Here is a 24,135-nt window from a genome sequence, read left to right as displayed (position 1 = left end):
CCAGCAGACCTGTAGAAAACACCACAGTACAGTAGCTATGAACAGTAGCTAGCAAGCTCATTGATCATAATGAGCAAGTGTCAGCTTTAGCAAAAAGTTGAATTCATTAACTATTTTGTAACTGGCTAATCTATCCATCAATTTTCTGCAAGTCATCTAGGTCCTAGTCACATGAATGAATGAATGAATGATTAATTGTTTTACTAGGAATAATTGTTATATACAGGTGGGAAGTACAGTACTGACAACAATGTAATATAGATGTCAATAACTTCATGTACTTAATAAATAATTGTGGGGTTTTTGTCACTGCTGGTTTTCTGTATGACATGAAAAAGGCAATCTATGTGGTTTTAAAAAGGTCGTAAAAAGTCTTTTTAGATTTTTATTTTGCAGCAGGATGGATGTTGTACTAGGTTTAGCTAAGCTAACTAAGTTAAGTAGCCTTAATTACATGTTGCTATTGCTGGCCATGTAGAGGCATACAGTAATCAACTCGCCTCTGTCCCTGTTGCGATTGATTTCTTTTGATTAATCTTTCAAGAAAGCCTCAAGCACCTTTTCACATGCTGCTTTTTAGACTCTCTTTGGAGTGCAGAATCAGACAAAATCAGTCTAGGGTCTCTGCAGCTACACTGCAGTATTCTCACTCTATTACAAGTGTTACAGTCAACTGGAGCACAAATCTTACCACTTCTGGCTTCTAGCTATTAGGTCTCTATTGTTATGGCAATAGTGTTTGCTGCTTGGTCAAAGCAGCTACAGCCTTAACCTGCTAATTATTAAATGGTGGACTGACAAGATGTTATGGAATATATAGTTAATGCGTCTATTGCAGTGAAGGGTTAGGTTGCCAAATCAACTGTTTAGCCAACATTTTGCTCAGCTAAAACCACTAAAACCACTACTGGGAAGAAATTATGGAAATCATTGTGCAAGTTTATGTTATAGCTCATAGTGTCTATGTTACTGACATCACTGTCATGTACGTTCTCACAAAAAAAAAACTAGTTTAAACTAACCTGGATTAAGTTCAGCAGCCAGCAATGGAGCAAATCCAGAGAATTGAAAATATAGCAAGAGTGAACAAAGAGTCAGATAGTGAAGGAATTCACACAGTGAGAAGAAAGAAGCAGAAACAGTGAGGAAACAAGAGGAGAGAGACAGACACAGATAAGATAGGCAGAAATAACACACAAAGACAGACACAGGCAGAGAAAAGAAGAAGACACTAGGAACAGACTCTAATATAGGCCTGCTATAAGTGTGCCATGTATCTGTGATTTATAACTTTCTGTAGTTAGAATGTCAAATTCACTTTTTCAGATTGAAACTTGATTGAATCTTTTTCAGAACCTTTCCAACATAATTTTGGAGTGTACGTTTTCGTTTTTTCCACAATCCTCACTCTGAACTCTGATCTCTGTGACGTTTTTGATGCATCCAGGTATCCGCTTGTTGTACGGCTCTGTCACTGATGCCATGGAAGCCACAGCTCTGACCTTCAACATCCGCTTCATCGACATCTACGTCTGCAGTTGGGGCCCACGGGACGATGGGGCCGAGATGGACGGGCCGCACAGCCTGACAGAGCAAGCCCTCCGGCTAGGAACTCACGAGGCACGGCTTTCATCTCCAAGTTCACACTGCTGTCTGTCAGATGTAAAGCAGACGTTCCCACTGTCAGAGAAGCTGAGATTGGAAGGACAAAATGTCGGGAGTTGGAATTATAAAGCCAGAATTAAATTCTCATTTCTTTATTTTTCAATAGCTTACAAAATGTATATCCATGACAAGTGGTCCATTAGAGGGGGATTTAAGCCCCTATATAAGTCCATTTTCAATGCCATAGGAACTTAACTCAGGAACTAAATCTAAAACTAAATGTTCCTGTTGCGCATTCCAGTTTGCCTCTGCATTTCAATAACCAAGAACATCCGGCAAATGAGTCCAATAACAGATTAAAATTGCTTGTAGACAGGTTCTAGAGGACATTCAGCAATGAAAAAATACTAGTGCAGGAGCAGGATGATCTAAATTTAAACATGGAGATTACGTTCTGGGAATACATTCATAACAAAATATTCTAAACTCATGCTCAATTTACCTGCTTTTTTTCAGAGCTTGCAACCCTATCCCACAGCCTTCATTCACTGAAGAAGGCAGTGGGATAGAGTCACAGATCTGAATTCAGAACTTTTGTTCCTGCCATGGGAATGCAGGTTAGGTTCCTAAAATGGATCCATGGCTCCTGGAGGGGAAACAAGCTAATGACTAATGGTTCATATTAATTACACAGTTCAAGTAAAACCTGTCTGTTTCTCACTCTTTTATTTGTCTATACGAGCCTGAATGTAATTGCATACTGTAAGTTACTTGGGTACCTTATGAGAACTGAGAAGACGGTAGCTCTCCCACTGCATTCCTTTACATAAGGATGAAAACTACAGACTTCAGCACACCAAAACAAAAAATAATGAAAAAAAATGATAAAATGAAAATTGGCAAATTATTTTTATTCAAACTGAAATGTATTAAATGTTCTGTCAATCACCTGATACCATGTGCAAGAAATCTTTTTCTCACTGCATAAAAAGAATTCAATATGACCATCATTAGCTGATTTAAAAGAACAACAGCAACATGCCCGATACTTATGCTTTCATGAAATACTCAACATTAAAAAATTCCATTTTCAGTTCCATCACTTTCGCCCTCTGATTTAAATACATATCATTCATTTCAATAGCACGTGATATTTGAAATCCTCCGCTGTCTGCTAGATGGGAACATTCTATATGAAATCCACTTTTCACTCGTTCTTTCACCCTGACGCCCCTCTATTTGTGTTTCCAGGGCCGAGGTGGGAAGGGCAGCATCTTTGTGTGGGCGGCAGGTAATGGTGGAATGCAGCATGATCACTGCGGCGCAGACGGTTATGTTAACTCCATCTACAACATTGCCATCGGCGCTGTCACTCATACAGGGAAGCCCGCCTTCTTCGGCGAGCCCTGCCCTGGGGTGATGGCTGTCACTCTGACAGGGGCCAGCGTGGGAGGCTCACTACCTCTGGTTAGTGTGTGCATACCGCCTAACACATCTAACAACAGTGTTTATCATTAATGAGTGCATATATGTGTGTGTGTGTGCCAGCAGCCCTGCTCTTTGGCTTCTGTGAGCTGTGAGAAGCCTGTTAAAGAGCAGCCACTGGTGTGATATTTATAGAGGCCTGCCAAATGACCTAGGTGACTGCTGGGCACGCACACACACTCAGACACACAGAAGCAAACGAGTGTTAATTGGAGGTAAAGCATGGCTGTAGTGGCTGAGAAAGAGAGAGGAAGAAGCCAAGGTGTTGATGGCGGAGGTAACAGTGAAAAACCAGGAAGAAACGCACCGCTAACTCCAGGGCTACAGAAACAGAGAAAGACCAATCAGTGTGATATCACCTTTGTCTGCTGGGTTGCCTGCCCTTTTCCATCTCACATTAGGAGATGGACCTGACACAAGATGTTTTTTTTAATTATTATCACTGGAAAATAGTGTTGATGCTTTTTAATGACAGAAAAAAAACTGCTGATACATTAGCTACTCCTTGGTGGGAACTCTTCTGGCTTGATTTTTTTGCAAAGTTACATCCTTTTCCTAAAAACATCCCACAAGAATCTACTGCAGAAGAATTTTTTAAACAGTACAGAATAACATTGCTCTACATACTGACATGATATTTAGATATGTACATGTTGTAACATATTCGGTTTGTCATCTCTGCAGGTCACTGTAACCAACATAGGCGAGGGCTGTGTCAAACACTTTCCAGGAACGTCCAGTGCTGCTCCGATCGCTGCAGGGATTCTGGCTCTTGTCTTAGAGGTTAAGTGAGTGTCTATCTGCCCAGTCAACTCCAAACCAATTATACCAATGTGGATGTTCACTGTCTAAGGGGCATTAGTCTCCAGACTTGTGGTGATTTCTTGTCATGGTTGTGGTGATTAGAATCTTCTGCCAGTGGTATTGTCACTTTATTTCATATTTAAGACTACATTTCCCATATACCTCATTGCTTTCGATCATCTATAAAAAGGGTGTTGCTATTTCTCTCCTGCACAGCTTGTCATTGTCCGCTATGAAAATGATAACTTGTTGAGAGCTGCAACAATTAGTCTATTAACTGATTGATTGACAGAAAATTAATCTCCAACTAATTTGAGAATCGTTTTAGTTATTTTTAGGCAAAAATGTCAAATATTCACTCATTCCACCTTCTTAAATGTAATGATTTTATACCTTTCTTTGTCATACAGTAAATGATTATAAACTGAATAAATTAAAATAATTGGCAGATTAATGGATAACGAAAATGATTGTAAATTTCAGCCCGGAACTTCCCATCAGTTTCCCATCAGTTGCCAGAAAATTTGAAAATCTTATGTCTTGTTTGTTCTTGGAACACAGCGCCCTCCTTCTGTTTTGTGCAGCAAAATTTTGGATTTTACTGCTGTGAATCAATCCAACTGAGATTATATTCAGTTAATCTCAGTCTCTGATTATCTCTCTGATTTTGCAATTATCAATTAATAATTTTGTATATAAAATGTCAGAAAATGATAATATCCATCACAGTTCCCAAAAGCCCAAGTTGACGTATGGTTACTGTTTTGGTCCATGCAACAGTCCAAAACTCAAAGAGAGAGCCGATGATTTCCATTTTTGCTTGATAAATTACTTTAACGATTGGTCAGTTATCAAAATTACTGAAAATAAACTATAACTAAACAACTTATCATTTCAGCATAAAAGAGCATGAAAAGACCTTTTGTTAATACTAATGTTTCACATGATTTTTTATTTACATTAAAATTCTGCACCCTGCACCTTTGAGCTTTTTCTTACCAAGTCTCTCCTCCACGTTTCCCACTCTCTCTATTTGTTTTTTAGTCCCTCCTTTGATGTAGATCATCTCTTTCCCCTACCCCTTTCTTTCTGTCTCAGTCTAAATCTGCAAATAAATCTCTTTGCTCCTTTCTTCCTCTCCCTCCTTTGTCTCATCTGCTACTTCCTATGTCTCCCAAGCCCCCTTTTTCTTCATCTCTCTTAACTCGCCAGATGTCGATGTGGCCTCGGGCCTGGTGTTTTGTGGTGGTATCAGCGGCGTCTACGCCTCCTTCATGTTATGGATGGTACTAGAGGCCGGCTTTACTGCTCCAGCTGTCATGCCACAGCGTCTCAGTCTCAGTCGCTTGGCTGTAAAATGGAGCGCAGGTCCCCTGGGCGAGTCGACACCCAGGACATTACTGTTAAAGGCTTTGTCGTGACCCGCTGCTACTGACTAAACTATATATCACCTCTCTCACTCACATCGGCAGCATTCTGCTCACGTCTTTATGGAGCTGGATTCTCTCTCTCTGTCTGTATATCTTTCTGGGTCTCTCTCTCTCTTTCTCTGTTTCTCACACTTGCTCATTCTGTGTCTCACTCTTTCTCCCCACATTTCACACAAACACACACGCACATTCATTCTGCCATATGCTCCCTTACATTCAAACCTGGAGTTTTTTTTAAATCTCCATTCATCAGAAAGAAACAACCCGCCTCATACATTGCATCCACAAGAGCCTGTGTATTTCTATGTATAGGCATACTTTTAATACATACAGTATGTTTGTATTTTCATGCCAATTGAATGTTCATAGGTTTGTCACAGTACAGTTATCTGAGAAAACATTTAGACCATCACACCTCAAAAATTTGAAGGCAGTGGTTCCCAACCAAGGGCTTCTAAGATTAATCTGAGGAGTCAACAGATGACTGAAGTGATAAAACAAAACTACTCACGGTAACACTTTCCATGACGCCCATGTCTACAATGCATAATAAACATGCATAAACGTGTAATAATCTGCTTATAGCACTGTATAATTATAGTTATAAGCACTCATAAATATTCATAATGCTTTATAACAATAATCATAACACATTATAAAGAATTTTATAATGATTTATAAGGTCAAATATCATAATACTTCATAATTGCTGGTCACTCACTGACAATTTTTTTTGCAAGGATCATAGTGTATTATAATTCCCATAGTTGTAATACATTATAATCATGTTATAATACATTATAATGTGATTATAAGTTACTCTAAGTGGTCATAGGGTGCTTTAAGTAAAGTGGGAAAAATATCATTAAATCTCACCGGGTATCGAACCCCAGTCTCCCACACACCACAGACGGCTACACCAACCAGTCAGCCAAAGAATTAAGCCTTTGGCCAAGGGCCAGTGTGTCTAGTCATCCGTGATCGTTACTCTCTAGAGGGCACGGGCCTGCACCGTGACACTATGCAAGAACAACACACAAAACGTTGTAAAATTAATTTATATGTTTAACGGGTCATAACAGAAATTGAGCACTCCAATTTGACACAACTTTTTGATTCTCTCACTGCATAAGCACTTCATCCCAGCGCTCCTGGCCCTTACCAACATTGAGACTTACCAAGTGTTAACACCAGTTTATGGTGCACTGCACCTGTTTTTTTAAAGAGGCCCTTTTGTTGATCAAACATTTACATAAAAGTAAAATATACAGCTAGAGGTAAAGTAGAATTGTTTCAGGTATTATCTATAATTTGTTTTTTTGGGGAAACTTTACATTAGTGAAATGTAAATGTCCATCAATCAATTGTTCATCATCAAAAAGATGCGTCAAATTGGAGTACTCAATTCATTGTCTGTCATGACAAATAAATTAATTTTTTGTGTTGTTCTTGCATAGATTTAATGATATTTTTTTTCACTTTACTTAAAGCAAACAATGACCACTTATAGTGACATATAACCAGCTTGTAATGTATTATATCTGCCTATAACTCGGGAATTTTATTACTTCACTTAAAGCACCCAATGACCACTTAGAGTAACTTATAATCACATTATAATGCATTATAACAGTGTTTATAATGCATTGTAAAGAGTATTATGACACTTGGCCTTACAAGTCATTATAAAATACATTATAATGTGTTATTATTCTTATAAAGCATTATGAATGTTTACAAGTGCTTATAACTATAATTACACAGTGCTATAAGCAGATTGTAATGCATTATAAGTATGTTTATAATGCATTATAGACATGGGAGTCATAGAAAGTGTTACCAGACTTACTTCTCTCTTCTTCTTTGCTTTTTCTCGATTTTCTTGTTATATACAATTTCACCTCTTCAGGCCTCTGAAATTCAGCCTGTGAGGCTGTACTTGGGCCCAGCAGTGCTTTAAACCAAATGCTAATATCAGCATGCTAACATGCTCTCAATGACTATGCTAATATGCTGATTTTTAGCAGATGTAATGTTACCCACTTTCACCATTTTAGTTTAGCATGTCAGAATTCTAACAAATTACCACTAAACACAAAGTACAGTTGAGGCTGATGGGAATGTCTTTAGTTTTGCAGGCAGGTAGTTGATCAAAAACCAAAGTATTGAACAAATTACAATTCTGACCCAATGATGGCTCTAGAGGAAAAGTCAGGTGATCACTAAAGTCATTAGCATTCATCCTCTGGAGACAATGAATGCTTGTATAAAATTTAATTGCAATTTATCCAATAGTTGTTGAAAATATTTAAGTCTGAACCAAGGTTGTGGGCAGACAGACCAGCAGACCTTTGCCATCCCCAGAGCCACACCACTTTGCTCATAACTTGTGTTCACACTGGGGGCATAACATGTGATAAGGGGTCACAAGAAGACATCACTTCATTTTAAAGGCTCACAAGACACAAGCCAAAATTGTTTGGAACCACTGGGTTATGAATTCCCATAGACAACTCCTATTGCACAGATGAAATCTCTGGGTTTAACTTGATGTCTGTGGTTTTTTTTTTTAATAAAAAGCTAATATTTGTCCACTTTAGTGGCAGACTTGTATACAACATTGGTGCAACTTACACCTACATTAATGACACGCCATTTTCCAAAGCTGTAGAATTGTTCCATTTATCGGCGGTTACATGGCTGCATAACATTGTGTATTTCTACTTGTCATATGTGGATGTTAGATCATAGATTGGATCCTTCTGTCAATTACTCTATTATCTTTACCTCCATTTTCTTTTCATGCATCCTCACAATGAGAAAAAAGCTCAGTGGCCTTGCAATCTTTTGCTTTATCTCTGTTAATTCATCCTAACAGTATACACTGTTCAATTGAATATTAACATCATTGAACATTGTATACTCAGCAAATTGTATATTATAGTTATGGTTATATCTCTAGTCTATCTATCTATCTATCTGTCTAATCTATCTAAAAATGAAGCAAATTTGTGAAAATGCTAAATAAACTGAGGTAAGTCTGTGTCTTGCAGATGTTTCTGAAACTATACGGGGTTGGAAACCAATAATCTTTGTAACTTCAGATAATGAGATGGTTTTCTGTTGGGAGTAGTTGACATTGTCACATACAGTGCTGATACAAAATGGTCAATTTCTAGACAGCACAGTACAGTGTGTTGTTGTCTGTTATCAGAATAGCCTTCAGTGTTTTACTGCCCTAACAGTGTCAAGGTGTCACTGTCTATCTGTCTCTTTGACATTATGTAGGCCTGTCTGTCCGTGTTTCCATCTGTCTCCATCCATACGTCTTGACGCCTGTCCAACAAACCATCAGGGTAAATCAATTCTTCGCTCATCCGGTTTGTCAGTCTTTCTGTCTCTGACTGTTTGTTTGTTCACTTTATCACTGTGTCCACCTCTCTGTCACTTCTCTCTTTCTCTTCATCCATTCATCAGTCTGTCTATCCATTTGCGCTGAAAGAGCTGAACATTTGGTTCCAGTGTCATTCCACCTCGCTCTCTGGGATTTGTACACCTGCACATGTCCTCAACCACAATCCTGTTCTCCTGAGTGCATTTGGGCTGTGTGGCAGGATTGATTGTCTCCACCTAAACCCCAGTCACCCTGTGCTGTGACCAGGTGAGCTATTCTGGACAAGTCCCCTCTCTCAACCATACAGCAGTAGCAGAAATATATCATCTTTTAACATCTTTTGACCTGTTGGTCAATTTAGCCGTTTAGTGAGGGGAGACATCAAAATCATCCACTCTGGCTCTAGTGCTCCACACCAACTCTGTGTAGAGTGATAATGGACCACTTGCATTATCCATAGTAAGAGGACTGATCATTGGCAATAATGTATTACATTGTATTGCCTGTTAATTCTTAAAGTAGAAAAATATGACATATTACTTTTATATAGCAGTGGTTTATTTGGAAATTATAAAAGTGAGAGTGATTTTTTTTACTCCCATATAAAATCAAACATTTAGCCTTATAGCTACAGACACAAATTGATCTGTTATGGCTGTATGGAATTTTTGATGTCTGTCATCATCATTGAACGCATTAGTTCACGTGACAGTCTTCTGAAAACTTTGTGTTCTTAGCAGAGTATTAAATGATATGATCAGCTTAGAGGTTATAAACTGCACAAAGGTCATGTAGTGACCAGCACTCCTAAACTCTTTTCTGTAATAATTCATCCTCTTCCCCTCTCCCACTTTCTCTGTTTCTCCTCGTGTCAGTTGAATGAATACGAGAAATAGTGTATATAACATTCTCTGTGGGGAGTTAAAGGAGTAATCAGCCGGTATCCTCATTGGGGAAAGTAGATGGCAAGCGAATCCACTCGCTGTAATTGGTCTTAACTCAACTACTACGCCACATACACACAGGCACACACACATCCTCAGTGAGGGCGTGCTAATGTTTGACAGCGAAGGTTACTGACATGTACAAATACATGATGGAAAAGTAATGCACACCAAGGGTTGTAGTGAGGTGCTGAACCCTTAGAATACTCTGTTGTAAACATTACACGGTCATTTGATTTCACGGTAGCTTTATTTTTTAAGAGATCAGACCTACAATAGATCTGTCTTTTATTTTAGTGGCAGCATTAGGAAAGATTTCTTGTATTCTCTTTGTTGAAAGTTGTTTTTCATTTCATTCATGTCCCTGTCAAAATCATCAGTTTTTTTGGCAAATTAATTTTAATTTGCAAAAGTGACTAAAAGGGAGACTATTTATTAATGGTAAGGGATGATCAGAGTCTGCCCTTAGTAAAGTATTTCTAGCAGCAGGTTTTCTGATCTGTATACAAGTAATTATTCTCTCTAATGATCCATAAATCTAGAAGACTGGGACGTTTGTAGTCATAATCCATAGTAAATGACAGAAATTCAGGACATGAGTTGAGGTATGAAAAATAAACTGGGTCTTGGACCCTTTAAACAAAGAAAACACATCATCCAAGTACCTCTTCCATAAGAATATATTCTCCTTGAAGCAATAGTTAAAGTTAATAAACTTCTCAAACCTCTTCAAACAAGCCCATATACAAGTTAGAAAATGAGGGTGAAAATGAACAACTCATAGGTCCTCCATGTTTCTGAATATAAAAGGTATCTTGGAACATCCAATAGTTTTGTTTTAAAATCAACTTAACCAACTCCAAAGGCTCTTGGCTAATGGTCTGATAACGTAATCTACAAAGGTAGACAACCTAGAGGTAAGCGAGCCAATACTGGCAACAATGGGTCAGCCTGGAAGATGTTCAATATTTTTAGTAATGTATAAAAAGTAGGAATGATAGGGTGCTCAACCTTTAGAAAGTCATATTCTTTTCTTGAGATTTCACCATTCTATAGAAGATTCTCAAGGGCTTCATGAATAATATTCTTAAAAGACTGAGTTGGATCCCCTGGAAGTTCATTATAAAACTCTTATCAGAAAGTTGTCTTAGACATTCATTAACATAGTTAACTTTATTCAGGACCACAGTAGCACCTTCTTTGTCTGCTTGTTTAATGATAATAGATTAATCTGACTCCAAGTCCTTAAGGGCAGCCAGCTCTTCTCTTGTTAGATTTTTGTAAGATATATGCTTCTGTTTATTTTCTAAAAGTTGGTCAACTTGTTCTATTAGTCTACAATATGTCTCAATAGAGGTATTGCAGTTAGAGGGAGGTACAAACACACTTTTGCCTCTAAAACATGCATTCTTGTTTCCATTAGGTAATGTAGAACGAGGTGGTTGAGAGCATTCATTTTCTAGTTGTTCTGAGGTGGATCTATTTTGTTTGAAAAATTCCTTTAAACGTATGTTTCTGAAAAACTTGAACAGGTCTACTTTAACATCAAAGTCTCTGTCATGGTTAGTAGGCACGAAAGAGAGTCCTTGGTTTAACACAGAGTGATGAGATTCGTTTAAAGACTTACTAGACAGATTAAAGACAGTCATTTCCTCCACTGATGGACCTGGGGGTGGGTCCAAGATCTTTTATTCTTCCTGCGTCGTGTACGGCCTGTCATGCCAGGTTTGTCTATGGCTTGTGTAGATAAAAAACTTGAACTTGAGGCTGAAGAGAGCTGGGGCCTGCGCTGCAAAGCAAGTTCAACATACCCAGGATATCATTCCGTTATCTGGCTTCACTAAGCCTAACAACCGCAATCACCCAGAGCGATCATACGATGGTGGTTATCAACTCGTCAACTCAGGTTTTCCCAGTTTAGCCATAAGCATGTTCACATAAAGGGTCAGTGTTTGCAGCATATGACCAATTGCAAAGATGGACAGGTCCACAGGCAGCAGAGCAGCAAATTTTACAAACGAAGAGCAAACTATAATATTAGACAAATACGAAGAAGTTAAACACATAATTCAGGCTAAAGGCAACACAGTTGCTGCTGCCAAATGCAGGAAGGACAGCTGGAAAAAAATCGCAGACTGTGTGAATGCGTAAGTTAATAGGCTTATAATATTACTGCCCCATCATTAGGGAACAAGTAGATCTGATTGTAATTACATTTGTGTATTCCATTAAATCAGTGTATTGTTTAGATGTATTCTTATGGTGTGTATGACAATTTTAGCCTTATTCTTTCAGCTGCAACCCCAGCATTGTCGAACGGACTTTGGAGCAAATAAAAAGTAAATATAAATACATAATTCAAAGCATTAAGTAGGCTCACTTTCTATCTTACAATCTTATAAATACAATAAGTACAAAGCTTTAGTGCTTCAATCAGTCTCTGTTTTAGGATATCGGTATACAAAAGCACAATGAAATGGCTTTGACATTGCTTGCAGCCAACAGGAAAAAAATGAAATGAAGAAGACAGGAGGGGGCCCCCCTACACCGGAGTACACTCCTGCTGAGGAGCTGGCCTTCTGTAATAATGAGGGTTGCCCCTTAATGGAAGCTGACTGTTTTTGCTCAGGTCCTCCGCATCACCCACAGCATACATAAAAGTACAAAGTAACACAAGGCAATGCATACAGTCTGCGGGACTGTAAGCGCATTACTCCAACTCATCACACTGGCAACATACGGCTCAAGAGGCTGACACAGATAAGTCATTCCCTCCAACGAGAATCTATATCTTTCATATAAAAAAATCATCAGGGAAAGCCAAAAGGTTTTGCCGATCTCTGAGCACTCTTGCCCTCCTAAGAGACCCTCTTACGATCCGTGCACTGAGCTCCATGGAAAGAAGTGAACCACCATTGTAACCGTGAAAACCCAGGGTTAAACCTGAAGATACCTCGCTAATGCCAAATCCTGCTGCGTAATACAGGCCTCTGGTCAGAGGAGAGCCGATCGGTTTGTTGACATCTTTTGTGGCTCCGTTTAAGTTCCCCCAGAAATAGATGTTGCTCTCACTCGCATCCTTTTTGTCTCTGTTGAATTCAGGCGTGTCGTAGCCGTGGGTTTTGTGGGTGTTGCAACACCCACACTTTCACAGAAACATGATTCCACCCCCCACTTTTAGTCACGGATGAAACAAAACACATGAAAATCTATTGGTCAAGTTAGATTGATTGAACAGCCGTCCAGCCAGTCACAGCCATTTGACCAACCCATCAGGCCAGGGAGGAGTAAACAGTTGAAGTACAGTAAAGTTACCTGCATGCATTCAGAAATGGTGCTTCTGTCACTCATAAACACACTTCATCTTATTGTGTATCATGAATGAAATACAGAAAAAGAGAATTAAAGTCTTATTCTTTATATTTTTGTGAAAAGCCTGTTTTTTAACAGATAATAAAAAGTCTAAAGTCATTGGTTAATACTATGATATCTGAATGCTGGTGTATGTAGTATTTTGGGGTGAAGGGTGTGGTGCTACAATATACATTTTGACTTCAATATTGTTTGCACATGGTGGTAAAGAAACTGTAGAAATGTATGGCATTCATTTTGATTTGCCAAGTTGTGGAGACTAGAATGGGGGCTGAAGGGAGGGGGGGATTGCGGTGCTCATGTTCCACCCCTAGAACCCCCACACTTCTAAAATCGCTGCTCCACCCCTGGTTGAATTTTTTGATTTTCATTTCTTTGATCTCTCTAGAGAGCTTCCCCTGCATGTCTTGATTAGCCTTGAGAAGGTCATTGAATTTTTCTTCATTTCTGATTGCTTGGGATACAGACAGTTTTTTCTCATCAATTTATTTGTCCAATTCATCCAGGGTTTTTTTTAAGTTGGCCAACAAGCAGATTCATAAGGTCAAAGCATACTTATTCAAGATTGCAGATGAGTTTTGATTCGCTAAAGGCCTCTTGATTGTTTTTTCTCACCCTAATGGTGGAACATGATTGTCTAATTACATCAGATGTGTTACTAGGGTGTGGCCCACATAACATACCAGTGCCAATATACTATTATTGTTGATCTTGAAGAAGGCCTAAGAGATATGCATATGGAGTCAGAGTGTGCAACACTTTTTTCCTACTCTCATGTACAAATACATGAACACCAGAGCTGGGCTATATGACTTATAAGTGATATTATATTACCTAATATTATTAACATACCTGTGAAACACTCTTTGGCATTTTAAAGCATGCCTTTCCACATCGGCTAATCTTTACCCCGTGTAATGTGGGATTCAAAGTCATTCAGATGTTTGTTTCATTACTACATCATTAACTGCTTCAGCATAGCGGCTGTGGCTCAGGAGGTAGAGCGGGTCGTCCACTAATTGGCGATTGGCGGTCCGATTCCCTCCAGTCCACATGTCGAAGTGTCCTTGGGCAAGATACTGAACCCCAAATTTCTCCTGATGGCTGTGCCATCAGTGTATGAATGTGTGTGAATGGTTAGTTCCCTCTGATGGGCAGGTTGGGACCTTGTATGGTAGCCCCTGTACCCATTCAGCATATGAATGTGTGTGAATGGGTGAATGTGATTAGTAGTGTAAAGGCGCTTTGAGTGGTCGGAAGACAAGAAAGGTGCTACACAATTACAGTCCATTTACCATTTATTTATCTTCTTGTTCTACAAAGATGTAAAGTTATGTTGTATGCCAGGACAATATTTTAATGTAAATCGAAAATGTTATCAACTTTTGATATAATCACAATGACAATATATGTATTATATATATATATATATATATATATATATATATATGTGTGTGTGTGTATATATGTATATAATATATATATATATATTGTATATACATATGTGTATTCAATATCCGTCATAGAAACACACATATGCACATGCATGCATTAGACACATACACATACAAACTGTCCACGGTCTCAGAAACACACACGCGCGCATGCTCGTGTACACATGTACTCATTAACTACGGAAATCAAGGCTGCGCTGGTGGAGTGTATTTAAAGGAGATTGCAGGCATGCAGTTATTGGACTTGGCCTAATTGATAAACCCATTAGTAACACTTGTTCAGATAACATGGGAGGAATCTCAGTCTGCTCACAGTCACTCCAAATGGGTTCACTTAGGCTTAGAGTGCAGCACATTAAGAGAAGATTACAGAGCGATGTGGAGCGTCTTACTAGTCCACGCCTCGCTACTGTGAGATTAATAGAGACCAACTGAGGACAGCGACCGAGGGAACATTTGACTCTGATACTCCACAGGGTGGGGACACTGTATGTGTGTATGTGTAGTTGTGTACCAATGGGTGTTCTGTGTGTTTGCATGAATGTGAGTACTGGGTTTGGCTGTACTGTATGTGTGTGTGTCTACATGTGTTTTTTGTGTAGGTGTCATGTAGTGGGTGATCAGCTTTCTTCTGTGAATATATGCGCATAGTGTGTGTGTGTCTTTGCCTCTGCTCTTCATGTTTGTCTCTATATGTGGGTAGATCTGTGCTTCTTATTAAATTTATATCCACATGTGTGTTTGTGTGTCTTTCAACTAAAGCTGCGAGTGTCCGGGATGAGACAGTGGGGTTTGAACTGCTGCTTGTCTTGTACCAACACATTATACCCTGCTGACTAACAAGCCTGACTGTTAGTGATATCTCCTTCAGTTACTGTTAAAATAAAAAATAAAAAAGAACAAGAAAACTGGATACGCTGAGCTTCACTCAAGCAAGTATCAGGGTGAATGCAAATGCCTTGATTTATTTTGGCTGCAACTATCCATGATGCACAATGAAGTGAAGCCTATTACTGAATTTAGAGTTTAAGCTGATGATAGCTTCTATTTTATGCTACTCTTCGTGTTTTAAATTTGAACTTTTCAAGCCACAACATAACAAATAGTGTATACTAATAATTTTCAACAGTATTGAGGCCATAAAACATTTAATGCTTCAGTGGAAATTGGATACTGTAGAGTCTGATAGGGTAAGAATTACTAGAATACAATTAAAACAAGACTAAGAGTTATGTTAACGTGGTTACAATAATAATGCTAACATGCTGATGTTTAACATCATGTTTATAGTGATTGCCATGTTCACTGTTTTAGTTTAGCATGTTAGCATGCTAACATTTGCTAATAACCACCAAACCAAAGTACAGCTGATGGGAATGTCATTGTTTTTACAGATATTTGATCATAAACCAAAGTATTGGAAAAATGTTGGGGGCATATGTGGGGAACTTGAATGTTTTTCACTCTACCTCTAGCGCCACCATGAAATTGAGTGTGATTCCAAGGCTGGATTACCAAAGTCATTAGGATATATCCTCTGGGAACCATGAATGTCGGTACAGAATTTAATGCTAGTCCATCCAATTAGATGTTGAGACATTTCAATATCTACTGGATGGACTTTGTAAACTTTGAGCCTCTGTTGGCGCTAGATGAAAAGTCAGGGGAACACCAAAGTCAGTAGGCTTCATCCTCTGGAGACCTCTGCATTGTTCAATGCGTGTTGTTTTAGACATAAAATACAATCCACAAAGTCCAGTTTTAGTAAAAGTTTCATGAGTTTGAAGGCTTCTCAGGTGCAGGGAGTTATAATACTCTGGGAAGTTATCATAGTGGCAATCATTTTATCTTTCTTTAACAGTGGACACCTCTGTGTTGGAATCCCCACTATGTTGCCAAGCCTGGTCTCATCCAAATGAATAAGGGTTGTGTGATTTTTTTCACACAGAGGTAAAGTCGGTTTGAAGATGATACTGACTGGCTGATATCTACTTTGTAAAAGGCAATTTTTGGTTAAGTGATACACTGCTCTTTCTATATGTTACATATGTCCTTCTGTCTGTACTACTTGCAGCATTTGCAAACATACAGTCTATTGTGGTAAAAAGTAATATGTGGCTTGAGCTTCATACAGAATTCAATTTTCGATGGTTGTTTACTAGAAAAAATGTTGAATGTGATGCCTCTAAATGATTGGGAGCTGACAGTGTTTTCCTCCGGGTCCTGATTCCTCTCCCTCTCTTTCCTCACCCCTCCATCTTTCTGTCCCCTCGATTGCCCATCTTTGGCGTTCTCTCCCCTGGGCTGGACACTTTGTCCTTGCGCTCCCTGTCTCCTCCTCCTCCTCCTCCTCTCTGCCTGGGCCCAGTGTGAGTGATAAATTATTCGTGGGCATGCTCTGAGGGCCCAGGGCTGCTCATTCCTGCACACAGAGGACTAGCATTGATCCGGCCTGTGGTTCAACTTAATTGGAAACCCAGTTACACCAGCTACAGACACACTCCGACACACACAAACACAGCGCACACATGCACAAACATGCACTTGCAGACTTGCTACGTACTGTAAAGCCCCATTAATACACACATATGCACCGTTATACGGCAATACACTCATGTATAGGTGCGTTGACATTACAAATGTCAACATAATTACACAACACACACACACACACACACACACACACAGGCAATCCCCATATGTATTCACACATCACAGTGTTACAGAATTAACATCTGCCTAAGTATCAGCTATGCACTGTATGTTTTATGATTTAACATTGCTCTTATACAAACTGTAGCAGTGCATAATACAGTAATGCAGTATTGTGCACACGTGTTATATAAGGGAACACACCTACTGGATACACACACATTGATTAAAAATCAGAAAAAGTGCACAATCTGACACACAAGGACAAGCAGATGGACACAAACCTCTGCACACACACATGCACACACACTTTATAGTCACTAAGCCTGCATTCTAAGCAGCACTAAAGAGGAGTAACAGTCCACAGTGGAGCAATATGGAGGCCCAGGGTTATCGATTGGACTGAGACACTGACTATCATACAGCTAATAGATTACATCAGACACATCGAAGCGGCCCAGTCAATCAGGCCTGATCCTATTAACTGGGGATTTGTAAACAGTTGTGTGCTCACTGTGACGGCTGCTGGGCTGCTTTGTGAGCCTTGGTGAAGGGATGAAGGCTGTAAGGGTCTGGAGGAGGCTCATATATTGTTGCACTCTGCCCCTGTAGTCTCTCATTAGCTGCAGCCCAGCCCAGTCATGATCATGTGTGCGCCGGACAACATGATTTTTTTTTTTTTGTTTTAACTGTGATGTCAGATGTCAGTTATTCTCCCAGTTGTTCAGAAGAAGACATTTTCTGCTGTTTATATTTTTATAGTAAAAACCACAGTGTGAGATAAAGATACGTTTAATGATGCGTTCAAAGCATGATTTTGGTGTTGTCTTTGACTGTCACATTACCTGAGGTTTTGCCTAAAGGCTTGGTCAGACCACCATTTAAAACAATAAAATTCATTCATTTCAGGGGAATCGCAAATTAAATCTACACAAAAATTTCACACGGAGTTCATGTTGTGACGCAAATTTGCTCCATTGACACGGCTCAAGATGTTTTCATTGGTGCTGACTTTTTAGGGAATGGAGAGCCGGAGAATCAAACATAGAAGAAGCTATCATATTAGCGTTGTTGCACCATCCACTTTTATTTAAAACCTCCTCCGCTTGAGTACGTGCCCCATAAAAGAGGCTTGGTTTACAGACAGAAGCTGTTAGTACAGCTCCTTAATAAAGTGTTTTAACTTATTGTCTGGTTGGCAACCAAGCTATGTCATGAAATTGAAGAGCTATTGTATAGAGCTAGCATATTACCGGCTTTCTCACCACCTATAGTAGTTCACCGACTACCCCTGCAAGAAGTCAAGTGAAACCCTATAAATTGTACTCCAGACATTGCTGGTGAGAACTGTCGATTGGGTTTGTTGGGTTTTACTTGTTGACAATACCAATTGTTTGTAATTTCATCAGTACAGTAAATAATACTTGTGTTTACCAGGTTGGTATATTGCATTTCCAATGCAACAAAAAGTTGAAATAACTTTGCAAATGCATCACCACATGCTCCATCATCATGCTGTGGTTGAAATAAGCAGAAAGTTATATATTTTAGACATTTTTCACATCTATATCTTTTGGTTAACGGCAACATTACGTGTGAGGACAGGTTGATTTAAACCAAAATTTGATATTCTAAAAGCACTGAAAAAGGTTTATATTATAAATATCATTCATATATGGTTTTTAATTAGTCTCAAAAAACATTTTTACATGCACAGGTTTTAAGACTAATTAAACACCATACATGTAGCAAGTCAAAAATAATTAGGGTGATTATTAAATAGATATTGACTGCAGTAAACAACACCTACTTCTAGAAATCGTCTTAAAGCATCTTCTGCTGTAGCTCATACCATGAAGTCCGTGTTGCATGTTAATAGTGTCTTTGTAGGGTTTTTTTCAGCCAAACCGAAACCAACAGGAAGAGAAAACACATGCTCTAGCATTGATACAAAGAGCTAGTGCAGAGAGAAAAAGTGCCACCTCTATGTGGAAGAAACCTCACAAGTTAACAGCTCAGTTCATCTTAAGTCCATTACAGCAAAAGCAATACTTCTGTTTAACCAGCGCTCTGGTAGATGCTGGTCGTGGGGTTTTCAGATTAATTTCGTGGCCTAAACCTATTCACATGTCCCTTCAGGGGTTGTGCGGCAAAGAGGAGTGAGAGAGAGATAGCAGTAAACTGGGTTCTCAGCCAACAGTGTGTTTTTAAGAGCAAAACGACTTTTCCAAAATAAATAGATCTGTGTCGTGGACTGCTAGGAGAGAGAAAAGCCCTCGGTTCAATAATTAATTCCCGAGTCGAGGGTTTTGGAGAGCCGCTGATTGGGCTGATTTTTTTTTTTTATTCTGTTATGATACAAAGAGGCCGTTTGAAGTAATTTGTCCCAGAGAGAGCGGCTTGGAATACCATACATGCTTTGATTTAGCAAAGCAAATTTAATTTTGTTTGCTTTATGCAAACCAGCCGGGGCCGCGGGGCTTTCTCTGATTCCACCAGAGGGGTGATGGTGGTGGTGGTGGTGGTGCTGATGATGGAGGTGGGGGAGTGCACACAACAGAATCATGCTGCTGCTGCTGCTAATATATAATACAGAACGCACACTCATACACACAGACGCATGCAGTGTGCAGCAACAGTTCAAAAGTACAAAGCCTATCCCCCCCCACCCCCCACCCCCCACACACACACACACCATTCCCTTTGAAATCAAAGCTTAAAATAATTGTTTGTGCATTGTGTTTTGTTTCACTCTATCCGTCTATTATTAGTGTTACTGGTATTATTCCTATCGTTGTTTTAGCTGCCTGCTCTCGCTGCATGCCGCGGTTTTGTTTTATGCCGCTAATGAAAGCTTCTCCCCTTGCTTTTGTTCTGCTTCATTTTTTTTTGTTTTTTTTTTTTTTTTTCAATACGTGAATGGCATACATCTGTTTATATGTGTGCCTGATATTTCCTGAGATGTTAACGCTCAACAGCACAATAATGAAGAGGGTACTTGTGATTTTGTTTTTTAAAGGGCTTCTCTTCACATCTTTGTGCAGACATTCGTCATACAGTAAAGCTATGAAGATATACCTTAACATGTTGCTTAGAAGACATGCATGATGTATTGCAGTTTTGTCATTAATGATTGGAGAATTTAAGTCTAACTGTGTTGCACACCTTTAATTACCTCAGCTATGCTCTTCAGTGCAGGAGAAACAACTGTCCGTGTACAGATGTGGAGGCGTTTCTTCTCAGACAGAGAAAAAGCTGTCCAGAATGGGTGGCCAAGCAGTTTTCTTATACTCCATTCAAGTCATTTTCTTAGGGAACAATAATGAGTGGATAAAGCAGAAAAACCCAATTTCCTTTATGCTTTTTATATCCTGAAAAAGCCCTCGTTGACGACCCTTTGGTCTTTTGTTATAGAAAACTGAGCTAATATCCTCCAGCTCTCGCGCAGTTTAAAGGTCTTAATTGGATTCCATTAGTATATTGCTTGACATGACACTTGAGTCCGCTCTATTAGAATTCCCCTGCCTGGGATTAAAAAGAAGACTTTTTCTACATTCGACTCTCTAGGCTCTTTTGTTAAAGTCTCCAATATTCTTTGTTGGATTCACAGTTTTTTAGTGACACCATTATTAAAACTGTAAGCTTGACTTAAACAGGTTCTTTTATGTCTAGAGGACCTGCAGTAAAAGGTATGGCAGTGTCTCATCGCAGCAGTTTATGTATCAATAAACCGTAGTATTCATACGGTATATGTTTTACCTGATAGAATGTGCTGTAAGCCCCATAAAACAGTCCTCCAGCTTCTCTCTGCACAAGACTAGAGTACATGCGGAGTTCCCTGCAGGTTTCTTTTCAGAGTATCACACAGAGTTGAAGTGTTTCCTCTGTGGTTTCAGTTGGTGTAGAACACGGGCCGAAGGAAGGATGTGTTTGATGATATTCTGTTTCATGTCTCTTGCCCCAGTCCTGAGCTGACGTGGAGGGATGTTAAGCATCTGATTGCCAAGACAGCGAAGATCCCCAACCCCAAAGAGCCTGAGTGGAACATCAACGCAGCAGGATACCATGTTCACCATAGGTATTGTGCTGAAACTGTTTTACAAATGGTCATATACACTCTAATAGCATATGTTTATATGTATATATTGCACACAACTGCAGTACAAGACATCCATACAAACATCCAATGGTTTTGAACGCAAATGTGGTATTAGTGGGATTACATTTAACTATATCAGTCCATCAGCATTCTGCCTCTCACTTTTCAAGTGAGGCTCACATGAAAATTAATTGTTGTATGAGTTAATTAATTTACATATCCATAGTCTTTTTCCATAGGAGCAAATTGAGCTACCATGCTTGGCCTTTACCTACCACTGCTTGTTGCTATGGCTATCCAAGCAACATCTGAGGGCAGGAAAGCTGCTTTTGTAAACAATTCTAGGTGATGACCCTTGACCCCTTAACTTACTTACTTTGAGTAAAGGTTTGTTGCACTTTTTAAATTTTATTAGTTACGACGTTATGCCCATAGTTGCTGATTAGTTTGATAATGCATTTTGTGACTGAATTTTATTATGTAAACCTAAACTCTACATGCAAATAATCAATCATAAATCTTCAGTTCACCTATTTACATCAATTGTTTCTTAATTTTGTAACAGCCCTTGTTAAAAAAGAACTATACATCCATATTTGAAGCTGGGGTAATGAGAGAGCTTGAGAGGAAGATTAACAAAAATACTTTAAACTGGGACTGACAGGGTTAACTGGATTACAGAAACTGATTAATGGTGATTATTAGCCATGCTAGCAGCGTGGCTCCAGAGATGGCAATGTCAGTCTGTCAGTTGGTCCACCACTTTGGTACCGACCAAAATATCTAAACAGGTACTGGATGGATTGCCATGAAATTTTGTACAGGTGTCCATGGTGCTCAGAGGATGAGTCCTACTGACTTTGGTGATCCCTTGACTTTTCATCTAGCACCACCATGAGGTTCGCATCTGTGGTTTAAGTGAAATGTCTTGACAATTGTTGGATGGTTTGCAATGAAGTTTAGTTCAAACGTCTCCCTCAAGATGAATTATGATTACTTTGGTGATTCCATGGTCTAGAGCTATCATCAGCTCAAAACTTGAATTTGTCTGATACTTTGGTGACCAAAGTGTTATATACATGACCAAATACCTGCAAGATTAAAGACTAAACTAAGATGGTGAGCATGGTAAACTTTATACTTGCTAAACATCCCCATGTTAGCATTGTCATCGTGAGCATGTTAGCATTCTGACATTAGCTCAAAGCACTGCTGTGTGTGTGTGGTGCATTGAATAGGTGTGACTGCTTACAAGTAGGTGTAAGCGTATAACTCATGTTTGCTCACCTAAATCACCTTTAGGTCCCCTGAACATTTCTGGACTACACATTTCAAGCCACTTTAGCACTAAACTGTTAAAATCCTTGCTTAAATTAATCATTTTAAAGTGGAGTTTACAGTATCACCTTCCACTTATACTGTAGATGCCACGTTTCACACAGACACCACTTTTATGTGCACACACACTTGCACACTCTCCTCATGTAAAGTGCTTCAACCACAAAAAGCAGCAGTCTGTTTTATGACAGGTGATCTTGTCCAGGGAGGAGTGTCATTGTAATCCTCTAATGTTATTATCACACCCACAGCGTGTCTGAGTGTCCGTACCTGCTCTGATTTATACACAGAAAGGCTGGAGGAAATGGAGCTTCTCCCTCTGAATGTATGAAGCATGAATCTAAGAGAGAGAGAGAGAGAGAGAGCCCTGCTCCTCCAGACATCATATAAACGCTTTTACAATGTCAGCCGTGTGATGACACGTCGGTAATCAGTCATAGCGTTTGTGATGTTTTTCCTCTGCTCTCTGTCTCACTCACCTTAAAATTTCATTTCTTCATCCTGGCTCTAACTCACTCTCCTCACCCCTCTTTGTAGTTCCTTTACCCATTCTTCCTCTCCCTATTCTTGCTATTATTCCCTCCTGCTCCCTTGCTATTTCTCTTTCTTCCATCCGTTCTTTCGCAGCATGCCGTGTCATAAAATAGATTGTAATTACTGTGTTGCTGTGAGAAGAATGGATTAATTAAAATATAATGATGCCGATCACACCAGCGGGCGTCTGTTGAAATCTGTCCATTTAGGGGCTGTGGCAGAGGACTTGTAATGCCCTGATCATACTGCAGCGGCCACGCTAATTATGAAGAATGGTTTATTGCACGGGCAAGGACGGATGGACTAGACAATGCAATGAGCACAGGGTCACTTACCATCAATGAGGTTGTTACAATACATTTAAGATTAGATATGATATCTGTAATGAGAGAATCCATGTTTAAGAAAATTGAAGATAATGCTGGATGCATGGTTAGTGATGAAGGAGAGAAGATGGAGTTTTTTTATGCGTGTGTGAGGTTAGATTTTCTTGGAGTCTAAACAGAGACAGACGAGATATGAATGTGGGTTCTGTGGGTGTATGTTGTGTTGAGGGTTGTACTCTTATTTGATAGTCTGTGGTTTGATTTGTTGGATAAAAGTCTAATATTTTCATGTAAAAGAATGTATATTTTTCTACACCTTCAACAGTGATTCAGCCAGTTTATGAAAGCTTAGTGGTGGGTAATTCCCCAGAAAATTTCTCTGGCACACAGGAAGTGACACATTTTGCCACAGTTTCTGGCAGTTTGTTTGGAATAAAAAAAAAAAAAAGGAAGCATAACGCTAGCGTGATCAGTGATAATCAGCATTGGTTACAAAAGATTTCACCCTACAGATTTTCAAAAATTGCTGATTACTTCTTTTTTCAGCTATAAGTGCAGAGCAAGACTAGTATTGAAATGAGAACTTGGAGTCAAAGATGGAGTCAAAATGAAAGTGATACTGTAACTTTTGCTTAACAGCTTTGACCACAAGTTACACTTACGGGTAAATGCTAAAAAAAAATGTGCGGCACAAGTGG

At 39.2% G+C, this 24,135-nt stretch overlaps 1 protein-coding gene across 1 annotated transcript in view; it reads left to right on the top strand.

Moving 5' to 3' along the window:
• LOC137191889 (neuroendocrine convertase 1-like) overlaps positions 1-24,135 on the top strand; it is a 182,237-nt gene that overhangs the window by 104,947 nt on the left and 53,155 nt on the right. The window contains exons 10-14 of the mRNA XM_067602344.1: positions 1,448-1,620; positions 2,857-2,896; positions 2,987-3,072; positions 3,775-3,878; positions 21,105-21,218. Of these exons, the coding sequence (XP_067458445.1) occupies positions 1,448-1,620; positions 2,857-2,896; positions 2,987-3,072; positions 3,775-3,878; positions 21,105-21,218 (517 nt within the window). The remainder of the gene's footprint in view (positions 1-1,447; positions 1,621-2,856; positions 2,897-2,986; positions 3,073-3,774; positions 3,879-21,104; positions 21,219-24,135) is intronic.

Source organism: Thunnus thynnus, chromosome 10, assembly GCF_963924715.1.
Source record: "Thunnus thynnus chromosome 10, fThuThy2.1, whole genome shotgun sequence".
Taxonomy (NCBI): domain Eukaryota; kingdom Metazoa; phylum Chordata; class Actinopteri; order Scombriformes; family Scombridae; genus Thunnus; species Thunnus thynnus.
This window is presented reverse-complemented; position numbering and strand designations above follow the sequence as displayed.